General features: G+C 42.5%; 2 protein-coding genes across 4 annotated transcripts in view; one reads left to right on the forward strand and one right to left on the reverse strand.

Moving 5' to 3' along the window:
- SNX5 (sorting nexin 5) overlaps window positions 1-5,239 on the reverse strand; it is an 89,208-nt gene extending 83,969 nt beyond the window's left edge. Inside the window, exon 1 of the mRNA XM_033936047.1 lies at window positions 5,014-5,239. Coding sequence (XP_033791938.1) covers window positions 5,014-5,049 — 36 coding nt within the window. The 5' untranslated portion in view covers window positions 5,050-5,239. The remainder of the gene's footprint in view (window positions 1-5,013) is intronic.
- A 92-nt stretch (window positions 5,240-5,331) lies between these two features.
- The window catches only part of MGME1 (mitochondrial genome maintenance exonuclease 1), a 31,094-nt gene continuing 22,608 nt past the window's right edge, over window positions 5,332-13,817 (forward strand). The window contains exon 1 of one of the 3 annotated variants that reach the window (XM_033936048.1): window positions 5,332-5,555. The gene's annotated coding sequence lies outside the window, so the exon portion shown is untranslated. Of the gene's footprint in view, window positions 5,556-5,598; window positions 5,773-13,817 lie in introns of those variants that run through there. The other 2 variants (XM_033936049.1, XM_033936050.1) reach the window with 2 other exon arrangements.

The following is a 13,817-nucleotide window of genomic DNA, read 5'->3' on the forward strand; positions in this document are numbered from 1 at the left end:
AATATCTGTAAGTTGAATGTGCTTTTCTTGACTTGTTATATGTTCTTATACCTGTGTATTGCACTGTTAATACTTAAAAATTAATAAAGATTTATAAAAAAGTAGCATGCCTAACTTCTTTCGCATGGAAATGCAGAGGACATTAACATAGGAGGGGCATTCCGACTATTCTTGCATGCATTTTATATAGAATAGTTGAATTTAGACACCACCATTTACATCAGTCATTGAGATGGCATAAATGGCCACACCTAAAGTTAAGCCTCTAACTGTGGACTAATATTCTACAATAGATTTGGCATGCAACTCTGCCCTTATAAAACAGCAACCTAAGCAGTACTATCCGCGCTCTTCAATCTCTCCCTTAATACAGGTAACATCCCATTGGACTGGAAGACGGCTAACATCATTCCTCTCCACAAGAAAGGCTCCAAGATGGAGACAGCAAACTACAGACCAGTGAGTCTCACATCAATAGTGAGCAAACTAATGGAAACTCTAATCAAACGCCAATTGGATACGATCATGAACAAGGAGAATCTACGGGATCCCCGTCAACATGGATTTACTAAGGGGAGATCCTGCCAATCCAACCTGATCAGCTTCTTTGACTGGGTGACGAGGAAGCTAGATGTTGGGGAGTCCCTGGACATCGTATACCTGGACTTCAGCAAAGCATTAGACAGCGTACCACACCGCTGAGCAAGATGAGTTCTATAGGATTGGGCAACACATTGACGAAATGGATTGGGAACTGGCTTGGAGGTAGGCTTCAGAGGGTAGTGGTGAACGGCACCCCCTCCGAAACGACGGAGGTGATCAGTGGAGTGCCGCAGGGCTCCGTCCTGGGCCCGATCCTGTTCGACATGGCAGAAGGGCTCCGAGGTAAAATAACATTATTCGCTGATGACGCCAAACTAAGCAATGTAGTGGGCAAAAGCACAACAGACAAAAATTCAATGCCCGACAACATGATGCACGACCTACTTCTACTGGAGCGCTGGTCTAGGTCCTGGCAACTCAGCTTCAATGCCAAAAAATGCAAAGTCATGCACCTGGGCAGCCAAAATCCATGCAAGACTTACACCCTTAATGGCAAGATCCTAACAAGAACTGAAGCAAAACGAGACTTAGGGGTGATCGTCCGTGAGGACATGAAGACTGCCAATCAAGTGGAGCAAGCTTCCTCCAAAGCAAGGCAAATCATAAGTTGCATACACAGGAGTTTCGTCAGCCGTAAACCTGAAGTCATTATGCCATTGAATAGATCCATGGTGAGACCACCCCTGGAGTACTGTGTGCAATTCTGAAGGCCATATTACCGTAAGGATGTGCTGAGACTAGAGTCAGTCTAGAGAATGGCCACCCAGATGGTCTCGGGACTCAAGGATCTCCCATACGAGGAACGGCTAGAGAAATTACAGCTCTACTCACTCGAGGAACGCAGAGAGAGGGGAGACATGATCGAGACGTTCAAGTATCTCACGGGCCGCATCGAGGTGGAAGAAGATATCTTCTTTTTCAAGGGTCCCACGGCAACAAGGGGGCATCCGTGGAAAATCAGGGGCGGGAAACTGCACGGTGACACCAGGAAATTCTTTTTCACTGAAAGGGTGGTTGATCGCTGGAATAGTCTTCCACTTCAAGTCATTGAGGCCAGCAGCATGACTGATTTTAAGGTCAAATGGGATAGACACGTGGGATCTATTCACAGAGATAGGTAGGGGAGGGTCATTGGAGTGGGCAGCCTAGATGGACCGTGGCCCTTATCTGCTGTCTATTTCTATGTTTCTATGTTACTTACCTCTCAATATCAAATTCCCCTATCATTTTTGAGATGTTCTTCACTAGTCTTAATTGCTGATCTTTCCTTGTTTGCAGCCCTCTGCCAGTTTGAATAATATCCGAAATGAAAAGTCCATAAGCCATTATTAAGATGGACTTGGGAAAAACCACTGCTTATTTCTAGAATAAGCAGCATAAAATCTGTTTCGTTTTGTTGTTTTGGGGGAGATTTATTTTTTTGAGAGGGGAGGGGGAATCTTGCCAGGTACTTGGGACCTGCATTGCCCACTGTTGGAAAACAAAATACTGAGCTTGTTGGACCTGACCCAGCATGGCAATGCTTATGTTCTTATGTAGTCATTGTTCAACAGGCAGTGTTTTTCAAACAAGGCCCAGGTGACAGTGGCCGACTTTTTTTCTGATACTCTTTGCCTATCTAACCAATTTATGACTGAAAAGGGGTCATGGATGGGGGAAAAAAAGCCACATGCTTGAAGGACAAGGCATTTCTCAATAGGTAAACAGACTGCATTTGAAAACGTCCACCTTCTAGAGCAGAGGTCTCCACAAATGTTTAAGATGGGGGCCATTCTGGATCCAATGATCTGAAGGAGAGCTGACAAACATCTCCCCATGCAAGTGTGTGTCAATGGTATTCACCCCACCAGCCCACCTTCAAACTATTTAATGGACATATCCTCAAGGAGGTGGGCATTTCTAAATGCACTCTTCACCTATTGAGAAATGCCTTGTCCTTCAAGCATGTGGCTCTTCCTCCCATTCAATTCCCTCTTTCTGTCATGAACTTGATTAAAGAAACAGAAGTAACAGAAAAAAAGCCAGAATGATAATGAGAGCCGCCCCCAGATGTCTCCAGGGGCAGCCATTGACCCTCAGGCCTTGCATCAAAGAACACCGTTCTAGAGGATATATCTAATAAACAGTTTGAAGGTAGGCTGGATGTCACCTTAGGCAAACCTGTATTGTTAGGGGAAGAGGTATTAGAGGAAAATGAAGAACTGAATACATAAATACACTTCTCCTTCCATATTCGCAGGGGATGCGTGCGGACCATAGGTGCGAATACGGAAAACCCCAAATAACTTTTTAAATGTTATTTGCGGTTTTTAGAAAAAGCTTTCCGTTTTTATTATCGGAACCGCAAATAACTTTTCTACAATGATTTCTGGGCAGGCAAGCAGCGATTTCTGGGAAGAAGCCTTTCTCTCTATGAATGCTGGGAAGCAGCGTTTTTCTCAGTGCACACTGGGAAGCATGGTAGCAGCGATTTTCAGAGTGAATGGTAAGCAATACACTTTTTTTATCGGTACAGTAAAAGGAAAAATAACTTTAATGATGATGTAATTTTGGGGGGTGGAGTCAGCTTCCGAAAAATCGCAAATCCACAGATACGGAGGGAGAAGTATAACCCATGGAGCTCTTTTTTTTCAAGCCTGCAATAATTTTAATTCTCACAGTTAGCTCCAGTGTGAGGAGACCCTACTCCCAGCCAGTTTCCCAGTCCTTCTTGCTAGTGGAACTTAGCACATGATGCCTACCACAACAGAAAGGTTGGGAATGTTTCCTCATGAGAAGAAAAGTCAGCCACACCACTGAAGAGACAGACAAACAAGCAACACACACACAAATATCATGCGTACAGATAAATCAAGAATAGAAAATGACACTGACAAGTTTTTCCACATCCCACAGGAACTCAATTTCCTTGTCCCATCTCCGAAAGTTTTGTCGGTGTCCCTGCCCCATTCCCTTGTTTAAAAACAGACTAAAAATCCACCTTTTTTATATAGCCTTCAATCTATAACCCTAATCCTCTGCCCACCATCCCAGCCAGCTGATTAGCCATGCCCCTTATTGTATCCATAACATCCTGTTTGTCTTTGGCTGTTTAGATTGTAAGCTCTTTCGAGCAGGGACTGTTTTCTTCTTTGTGACTCTATATAGCGCTGCATATGTCTAGTGGCGCTATAAATAATTAATAGCAATAACCACACAAACCTCAAACAGTTACTAAGATTTTAAAGTGTTTGAGGCTTGTGCAGATGAGGACAGAGCTTGCAGGAATGAGGCAGGGGCAGGAAAGGAACTCGCCAGGATGGGAAAATGAGTTCCTGCGGGGACAGGAAAAATTTGTCCCCCTGTCATACTCTAATCAAATAAGTAAATTAACAGCTAAGTAGCACCGCCTTCATATACATATTAGGACAATCACAAAAAAGCAGAAGAGAGTGTCCCAAATTAAGTCGTGTTAACTTATTGTCCATGCTCTAATTATCTGCCATACCCTTGGGAACCGTTCCCTGCTTTTCAATCTTCAAAAGAACCATAACTACCCCAGTCTCCTCCCTCAGAAAAATTCCACATCCCACTCATTACTTCCTCGTCAGTCCAACGCGTTCTAACTGGCCCTTCACTTAAAAATATCTAACGCTGCTTTACCAACCTGTGTTCAAGTTTACTGAAGAAAGCTGCTGATCCGAGTAATTCATTTTATAAAGAGAAATCATTTTTACCGATCTCCTTCAAAAATTGGTTTCAACCCAAAATCCTTTTTTAATCCTCTTTTTAAGGTTGTGGCATATTCGCCTGATTTTCCTAACAAAGTGAACCGTCTCTCAATGTGTATGCAATATTTTATGCAAGAACACTTTCCACATATATGAGCCCCGATCAAATGGGTTCTGTCCAGTTACTCTCTGCAGTTCCGCTTTGTCAACCATCGCGCCGTCACGCGCTCCCTGGCATTACACATTTCACGGAATTTAGAATCATACGAGGCTCTTTTCTACCTACCAACAAACCCTGTCAATTCGCAGAGCCGGTGCACGACTTTTAAATGAGCTAGAACGCACGTCTAAAAAAATAATTTAAAAAAAAACCCCAAACACCTCATGACATCAAAACGCCAAATAAGAATATATATATTATGCTCGCTAAAAACTGAATATTGACAAGCCCTTATTAAACGTGCCTATTATCACCTGCAAGACATGGAGGAAAACAACGCGAGAAAGTTGTTTACAGCTAACATCTACTTTCTTCCTAGAGCAACAGTTATCAAGGTGCGATGGAGAAATGAGATCACCACCCAGTTTATAAATTATACCTTCTCTTTTGCTGGTTACGTACTCACGCGATCTTCCTTACTGCACTTTTTTCAAAGCCAAAAATTAAAATTTCGCAATTAGGCGGCTCCTTTTTACTTACTTTGTTCAGGTCCTTTTCTTCGGGGCTGGAAGCCATCTTTGCAAATGAGCAGGCAGGTAGAAGATCGCCCTGCACAGTGCGGTTTGCTCCGGCAAACAGCAAGCGGCAGCAAACACCTTGCTCGTTAAAAATTAGGACACATGCCAACCCAGCCCAGAGAGCACGCGCCGCCGCCAGTAGAGAGCCCCACCCCTCCTTCTAACCCAGCTCCTCCTTCTTCCCCCCCAGTTCTAGAGTCTCCGGCCGTCGCGCGCGCCACCGCATATACGTAACTGGAAAAACAGTCCTCGTGGCGTCTCCCTTACGCTGATTGGTTTTCTTCCATCCAGATGCCCGTTCCTCCGCGCTCGCGTGGGGTGTAGACCGGTTGCATTGTGGGGAATGTAGTTAGGGGCAGTCAAGTCGCTTCTCTGAGGTATGGCGAACGGACCACAAGCCCCAGAGCGCCACCGCGGGGGCGCGCTGGAATCTGGTAGTCAATTGGCAGCTGGGCGCGTTCAGTAGTGCAGAGCCTCATGCTGTGCGAGCTGATGAAAGCTAAGGTAATGCGGGGGTAGAGTGGGGAGCGCTAGTGTTTCATTTACTTTCCTGCAAACAGAAAGTTTGAATGGGAGGGAATGTGGTGGTCAGTAAGGTCAGCTTCTCAGTGGTGGTACTGTCGTGAGAAGTGGAGTCAGCATGCCCACTACTTCTCTGTCAGCATTTCTAGGCTGATAGTGGCTCAGAGCTTGCTAGTGCGCTTGGGTGAGTGGTAGCCAGGCAAGTTGTACTCTTTTTATTTCCCCCTAAACACTCTCCGAGGAGTTTTTGTTATTGCACCTCTTTGAGTGAATCCCTTCATAAATGCGACTAAAAATCCCAATAAAATACATAAAAATTGAAAAAATGAGATAATACAAATAATGACAAACACAATAACTTTCAAATAGACTGAAATATAGAATGGAAGCGAAAGCAGGTTGGTCCTTGAAAAAACGGCTTTCGCTTTCCGAGATGATGGGGTGCTAAATAGAGAATGACACGGTTGGGAAGGTTTCCCCATGAGAAGAAAAGTCAGCTACACCACTGAAAAGACAGACAGGCAAGCAAGCATCACACACACCTTTGAGTCTCACAGTGCCACTGTTATTGATATAGCAAAAAAAAAAAAAATGTCTTGTCTTCCTGTTTTACCGTGTCAGCTATTTTTTCTTCTATTCAACCAGTCTCTCTTAACTTTTCTATATATTTTTGCCTGTCTTCCTCGTTCTGTGATCTTTTGTAGTTTATGAAAGCTAACCTCTTATTCTTTGTCTTATTCACTATCCGACTATCTTAATATTAAACCATGCCATGCAGTGATCACTGGATGCCAGATGATCAACCATTCAGGATTTTGCAGATTTCAATCATATTTCCCCTCAGTTGTCTTTTTTTCCCAAGCTGAAGAGCCCTAACCTATTTAGTCTTTCCTCATATGAGAAGATTTCATCCTCTTTGTCATCTTGATCACATTTCTTTAAGCCTCTTCTAGTTCCACTATATCTTTGAGATAAGGCAACCAGACTTAAGCACAATAATCAAGGTGAGGTTGAAACATGGAGCAATGCAAAGGCATTATAACATTCTTAGTCTTGTTTACCATCCCTTTTCTAATAATTCCTAGCATGTTGTTTGTCACCGCCGCACATTGGGTGGAAGATTTCAACGTATTGTCTAAATGACACCCAGATCTTTTTCTTAGTCGCTGACCTCCAAGGTGGACCCTAGCATCTGGTAACTGTAATTTGGGTTATTCTTCTCAATATGCATTACTTTGCATTTGTTCACATTAAATTTCATCTGACATTTGGATGCTCAGTCTTGCAATTTCCTAAGGTCTACCTGTAATTTTTCAGTTTGCATACATTTTAACAAATTTGAACAGTTTAGTGTCATCTACAAACTTAAATCATCTCACTCGTCATTCCAATTTCTAGATTATTTATAAACCCTGTGGGATGTATACCCTCCAGTCCAGGTGATTTATCACTCTTTAACTTGTCAATTTGGCTTAGTATGTCTTCCAGGTTAACTGAGATTTTTCAGTTCCTCTGCATCATCACCCTTGAAAACCATTTCCAGTTTAGATAGAGCTCTTACATCTTCTGCTGTAAAGACCTAATCAAAGAATTAATTTATTCTCTCCATTATAGTCTTATCTTCCCTGAGCACCTCTCTTGCTCCTTGATCATCAAATGGCCACATAGATTCCCTAACAGGTTTTCTGCTTCTGTTTTACCTAAAAAAAATTGTTACTGTGAGTTTTTGCCTTTTTGGCAAGTTTCTCTTCATATTCCTTTTTTCTTTCTTTATCAATGCTTTGTATCTGACTTGCCAGTGCTTATAAGAACATAAGAATTGCCTCTGTCGGGTCAGACCGGAGGTCCATCGTGTGTCTCTCTTTTTATTTTCTTCATTTGGATCCTTTTCCCATTCTTTAAAGGATGTTTTTTTTTGGCTTTTAACTATGCTGGCTCTTGTTTTCTCTTCTTTCCACCTTTGTTTATACGTGGAATACACCTGATCTGGGCTTCCACAATCGTAGTTTTAAAAAACATTCACACCTGGTTTACAGTCCTAACCTTTGCCAACAATCCTTTTGGCTTCTTCTTAATCATTTTCCTCATTTTATTGTAGTCGCTCTTTCAAAAATTAAATGCCACTGCAGTAGATTTCTTTAGCGACGTCACTCCAGATATTAGTTCAGATTTGAACACATTATGATCACCATTTCCCAGTGGACCCAACACAGTTACCTCCCGTACTATTATGTCCTGCATTTCACTAAGGACTAAATCTAAAATAGCTCTCCCTCTTGTCAGTTTCTGGACCAATTGCTCCAAAAAGTAGTCATTTATGACATCTAGAAATTTTACCTTCCTAGCACTCCCTGATGTAACATTTATCCAGTCAATATCTCATGCATATTTATTGTGAACATCCTGAAAATCTGACCTGCCTGTGGATCTCGAGGACCAAAATTGCCTACCCCTGTTCTAGTGCAAAAGGCATATGAATCTTGAACCAGTGGGTCAATCATCTCTACTCCCAAGTTTGTGTAGAAGGCATCATCTAAATTTTTCAGCTCCACCTCCTCTGACACCTCTGTGCTCCTCAGATTCTTTGCATTATTATACCGTTGCCCAATTTGCCAGCTTTCCTAATCTCTGAAAACATTTCTTCATCCGTATGCTTATTCTGTCCCGGGGGAGCAGTATTATATAAACCTACCTGTATACTCCTTCACACATGGGATTTTTATCCATATGGATTCCATATTGCTATCTATGTCATGCAGAATGTTAATTTTGTTTGATTCAATTCCCTCTTATATATACATATAGTGCAACCCTCTCCCCTCCAATTTGATATACAGTGGTGCCTCGCATAACGAACGCCTCGCACAGCGAACGCTGCACACAACGAACTTCATGTCTTGATTCATACAATGAACTTCGTTTCACACAACGAAGTCGCCCGAGCTGCCGATGTATTGCATCCTTCCGCGCATGCACTGCAGGCAGTCGTTAGTCACTGCGCTTAACTGCCCTCTCTCACAGCCCTTCGCCTGGCTCCCTGTGCAGTGGCGGACCGTCGGCTCGCCTCCTTTTATAAGAACAGCCCCTCAGCTGGAAGTCAGCTATTATCAAGCCCACTCTCAAAAAACCCACCCTTGATCCTAACAAACCCGGCAACTATCGCCCAGTCTCCAACCTCCCATTTGTCTCCAAACTCCTTGAACGAATTGTGCTCCACCGACTTCACCCCTTCATTGAAGAACAAGCTGCTCTATCCCCTGTCCAGTCCGGCTTCCGAAAAGGCCACAACACAGAGTCAGTACTCCTTGACATCATTGATGACAGCTGGGCAATACTCGACAAAGGCAGTGATGCCCTACTAGTCCTACTTGACCTCAGCGCTGCCTTTGACACAGTTGACCACCACCTCCTCACATCCAGACTCTATGACCTCGGAATCAAGGACACAGCCCTCCAATGGATCACCTCCTTCCTCCATCAAAGGACCCAGACTGTCCTACTAGGAACACACAAATCTCGCCCCAAGCCTATCAAATATGGTGTTCCTCAAGGCGCCCTTCTATCCCCCCTCCTATTCAACCTCTACATCAGACCTGTCATTGATATAGCGCAGAAATATAGCATTAAAATCCACTCTTATGCAGATGACATCCAGCTGCTCCTCCCACTAGGCGAGAACCGATCGTCCCAAATTACTAACCTCCAACATTGCCTCTCTGATATGAAAACTTGGATGTCAAACAACAAACTTCAACTAAACGCCACTAAAACAGAACTCTTATGGATCAGGATAAAAAGCACCAAATTCACACGTCCTACCCTAGCATGGGACTCCACTCTACTAACGGCAACAGATCAGGTACGCAGCCTAGGAGTAACTTTAGATGGACACTTATCCCTATCTGCCCACATATCCCAAGTAATCTCCACCTCCTTCTACTACCTCCGCCAACTGAAAAGGATCAAACCCTACATCTCCACACCTGACCTCGCCCAACTCCTCTACGCATATGTCCTCTCCAGAATGGATTACTGTAACTCCCTATTTAATGGACTAACCAAAAATAATCTCAAACGCCTCCAACGTGTCCAAAATGCAGCTATCCGCCTCCTACACAACCTCAACTACCATGATCCCGTCTCCCCAGCACTCCGCGCTGAACACTGGCTCCCAATTAGCCAGCGCTGTACTTTCAAGGCCCTAGCAGTAGCCCACAAGAGAATTTATGCCACCACCCCCTCCTACATAAAATCTAAGCTTCCCATCTACACCCCCACTCGCTCCCTCCGCTCAAAATCAGAAATACGCCTATGCATTCCCCCTGGAAGGTCCCTCCTCTCAGAAACTGCCCGCAAACGATCCTACAGCCACTTCATCCCACATCTCTGGAATAAACTCCCCCCCCAACTCAGGCAACAGAACTCTTTATTGACATTCCGTAAAATGGTAAAGACCCTCCTCTTCAACTAAAGATCTCCCTCAGTCTACACCCCCCCTTAAACCCCACCTCTCTCTTCTCTCCCCTATTTAACTTCTCCTAAATTTCAGTATAGTCCTCTCTTAGTCTGTACTCTGATAAATTGTCTGTACTCTGAAAAATTGTTTGTACCCTGATAAATACTGCACAATTTTGTATGTCCAAGCACCTAAACCTATTGTACATCTTATTTGCCTAATTACTTCTACTGTGTATGTTTACTTGTAGACCGTTCTGAGCTACTGGGAGAACGGGATATAAATCTAAATAAATAAATAAATAAATAAATAAGAAATGCCTCTACTGGGTCAGACCATGAGGTCCATCGTGCCCAGCAGTCCGCTCACGCGGCGGCCCAACAGGTCCAGGACCTGTGCAGTAATCCTCTATCTATATTATGGAGGGGCCCGGCGCCTACTCTCGCCGCTTCCCCGATGCTAGAAAAAAAAAAAAAAAAAGAAAAGTTAAGTCCCAGTTTTTGCCGCTGAGACTCTGCCCTCTCTCACTGTATACAGTCGTCCTTTTAAGATAAACTCAATATTTTTTATATATCATGGCTTCTAAAAAAAGCAGGAAGGTGATTTCTGTTGAAATGAAACGGGAAATAATTAGAAGGAGTGAATGTGGGGTAAAACAGTGTGACCTCGTCAAAGAGTTTGGCCTCAGCAAGACCACCATTTTCACCATTTTGACAAATTTATCTTTTTTTATGTCATCTTAGCATATTTTATGCTGCAGAACGAATAATTTTTTTTAACATGTATTGTTATGGGAAAACGCGTTTCACATAACGAACTTTTCGCATAACAAACTTGCTCCTGGAACGAATTAAGTTCGTTGTGTGAGGCACCACTGTACTCTGTCCTTGTGATATAATTTGTACCCAAGTAGCACAGTGTCCCATTGTTTGTCTTCCTTCCACCATGTCTCTAAGATGCCTGAACTTTCATCGGTGATGCTTTCTCTCTCAGAAAAAAACATTTAATTCATTTGTACAGTGCCAATTTCTTCATGGCATTATCCTCATAAACTTGGACTAATATATCCCTGATTTCACTTCCACTCTTGCCAAGTTTAACAAGAAATTTAATGTTTGTTCGTTGCTCTAATTCAAGCTCTAACATTTTTGCGATAGCACATAAAAAAAACACACAACAATAATAATGAATTCCACTCAGCAAAACATTGCCATACGTCGACACGAACACAGCGGTGAGACGCTGATATACCAAGATTATCAAGTAGTATGTACAGTGCTGCCAACGTAAGTGCACAGCGGCAAGTTTGCAAACTTAATTGTCAAGACTTCGTATCTACCTCGTCATTCAGTGCTATATACTCCAAACTCTCCTGTTTTAGTTTTTAGGCTTAATGCATTTGTGTACAGGCACTTCAGTTTGTGTTTATTCTTTGTATCCTTGCTATTAGTCAGCTTCTGTAACTTCTTTGTATCCTTGCCATTAGTCAGCTTCTGTAATTTCACTAAAAATATTAAACTATAAAGATAACATAATGATTAAAAATGTGGTTATTGAACTTTAAACGCAATCCTACTACTTGTTTGTTAAGAACATGAGTTACCATTCTGGGACAGATCAAAGGTTCATCAAGCCAAGTATCCTGTTTTCCAACAGTGGTTAATCCAGGTCATAAGTACATGGCAAGATTCCATAAGATTAAAGACAGATTTTATGCTGTTTATCCTAGAAATAAGCAGTGGATTTTCCCAAGTCCATCTTATGGACGTTTAGGAAATTATCCAATCCTTTTTTAAACTCTGCTAAGTTAACTGTTTTCACCACATGAATTCACTAATACATCCAGCATATCTGACAGACCCCCCCTGGTGATGTCTTTGCATCATCATTAAGAAGTGCAACTCCTCTTTCTGTTTTCTGATGTGGCACAGAGAGAAGTTTCACACCTGAAACAACTTGTTTTGGACTCAAGACATTGCTTTTTACTTCAAAACAGCACTATTGTGACCCAGAACCCTGCTTTTACTTCCTTTGTTATGCATTGTTTGAGGGGTTACCATTGTTTTCCTTATTACTGAAGTCCCCCAGACACACCCAAACCCGCTTCTTACTTTCATCTTGGCACCGGCATGTCCTGTGCGTTGGTGCCGGTGCCTGAAGATCGGCCTCCTCTTCTTGCTGGGCCTTGAGTATCTGCACATGCTCAAGGCCTGCGAGTTCACGCTGTCTCCGCATAGCTTGTTTCAACTTTGGAAAAAGGTCAAAGCCTGGTGGACTCATGTCTGGACTGTAGGGAGCATGAGGTAACACCTCCCAGCCGTATTTGTGTAGTTTTTCAATGACGAGTGAAGAGCTCCATCTTCCTCACGGCCAAAACCTGACCTCAATTGCTCTTGGCTCGGCCACTCATTCGTCACAACAACGTTTGCCTTCATATAGGGAATATTGTCGAAAAACTACACAAATACGGCTGGGAGTGTTACCTCTTACTCCCTACAGTCCAGACATGAGTCCACCAGGCTTCAACTTTTTTTCCAAAGTTGAAACAAAAACGGTGTCTTGGATGGAATAATGAAACTTCCCGGACATTGGGACTTTGTCATTGCAAAGCAGGCAGATTATATTGAAGGATTGTAAAGAAATACTTGGAAAAAAAATAAAACATGTAAATTTTTAAAATAGTGTGCATTATTTATGAAATGACTCTCGTATATAGCCTTAAAAAACTGATGGTGTCCCTTGACAATTTGTCAGTGTGCCATGAGATGAAAAAGGTTGAATCGGAGTTCTCATGTTAATACAATAATTTTCAAATACAAGATTCTGAGGGTTAGTGCAATTGAGGTTAATAATACAGAACTAAAATGCTTTAATGGCACTGAACTAAAGCCTTGTTTGTCTGAAATGCATCATGATCTTTCTGAAATTATAAATTACAGTAGTTCATAGTGCAAGAACTGTGAACTTTTGTCCCGCTATGTTAGAACATAAGGAAAAGCCAAGCTAAATAAGACCATGTCCATCAAGCCCAGTTTCCTGTGCCTGAGGATAGCCAGTGCACTTTTAAGTTTCTTATTTGTAACTGCAGTGTTTTCAGAGCTTTTTACATGACTGTTTTGACTGTAATATGGTTAGAATTGTAATGCCAAAGAAATAAATAATTCTAGAGATTTACTTAATGTAAGTTTGCAAAAAAAAAATTCAATTTAAAAATGAAATTGTAAATGAGAAATGTACTTTCTAGTACAAAAGGCATACGAGTCTTGAGCCAGTGGGTCAATTATCTCTGCTCTTGAATTTGTGTACAAGGCGTCATCTACATTTTTCAAGTTCTACCTTGACACATCTCTGTGCCTCTTGGTTTCTCCTCCTGATGGATCGAAAGGGACACGAGGGTAGGAAATGCAAGAAAGTAACAGGCTGCAAACTCAAGTGTATCTACATGAACGCAAAGAGCCTAAGGAATAAGATGGGGGAATTGGAAGCTATGGCACAAAGAGATAACCTTGACATCATCGGAATCACGGAAACATGGTGGAATGAGGAAAATGTCTGGGACACTGTTCTACCGGGATACAAGCTATATTGCAGAGACAGAATAGGCCAAAAAGGTGGGGGCATTGCCCTATACATCAAAGAGGGAATTGAGTGTACCGGAGAGAACACGCCGGAAATGAAAAATAAGTCTCTATGGGCCAAAATTCCAGGAACAAATGGAATGGAAACAAATATCGGCATCTACTACCGACTCCCAGGACAGTCCGAAGAAACTGATGGAGAAATGACGG

The sequence above is a fragment of the Geotrypetes seraphini genome, chromosome 3, assembly GCF_902459505.1.
Source record: "Geotrypetes seraphini chromosome 3, aGeoSer1.1, whole genome shotgun sequence".
In the NCBI taxonomy this organism is placed as follows: domain Eukaryota; kingdom Metazoa; phylum Chordata; class Amphibia; order Gymnophiona; family Dermophiidae; genus Geotrypetes; species Geotrypetes seraphini.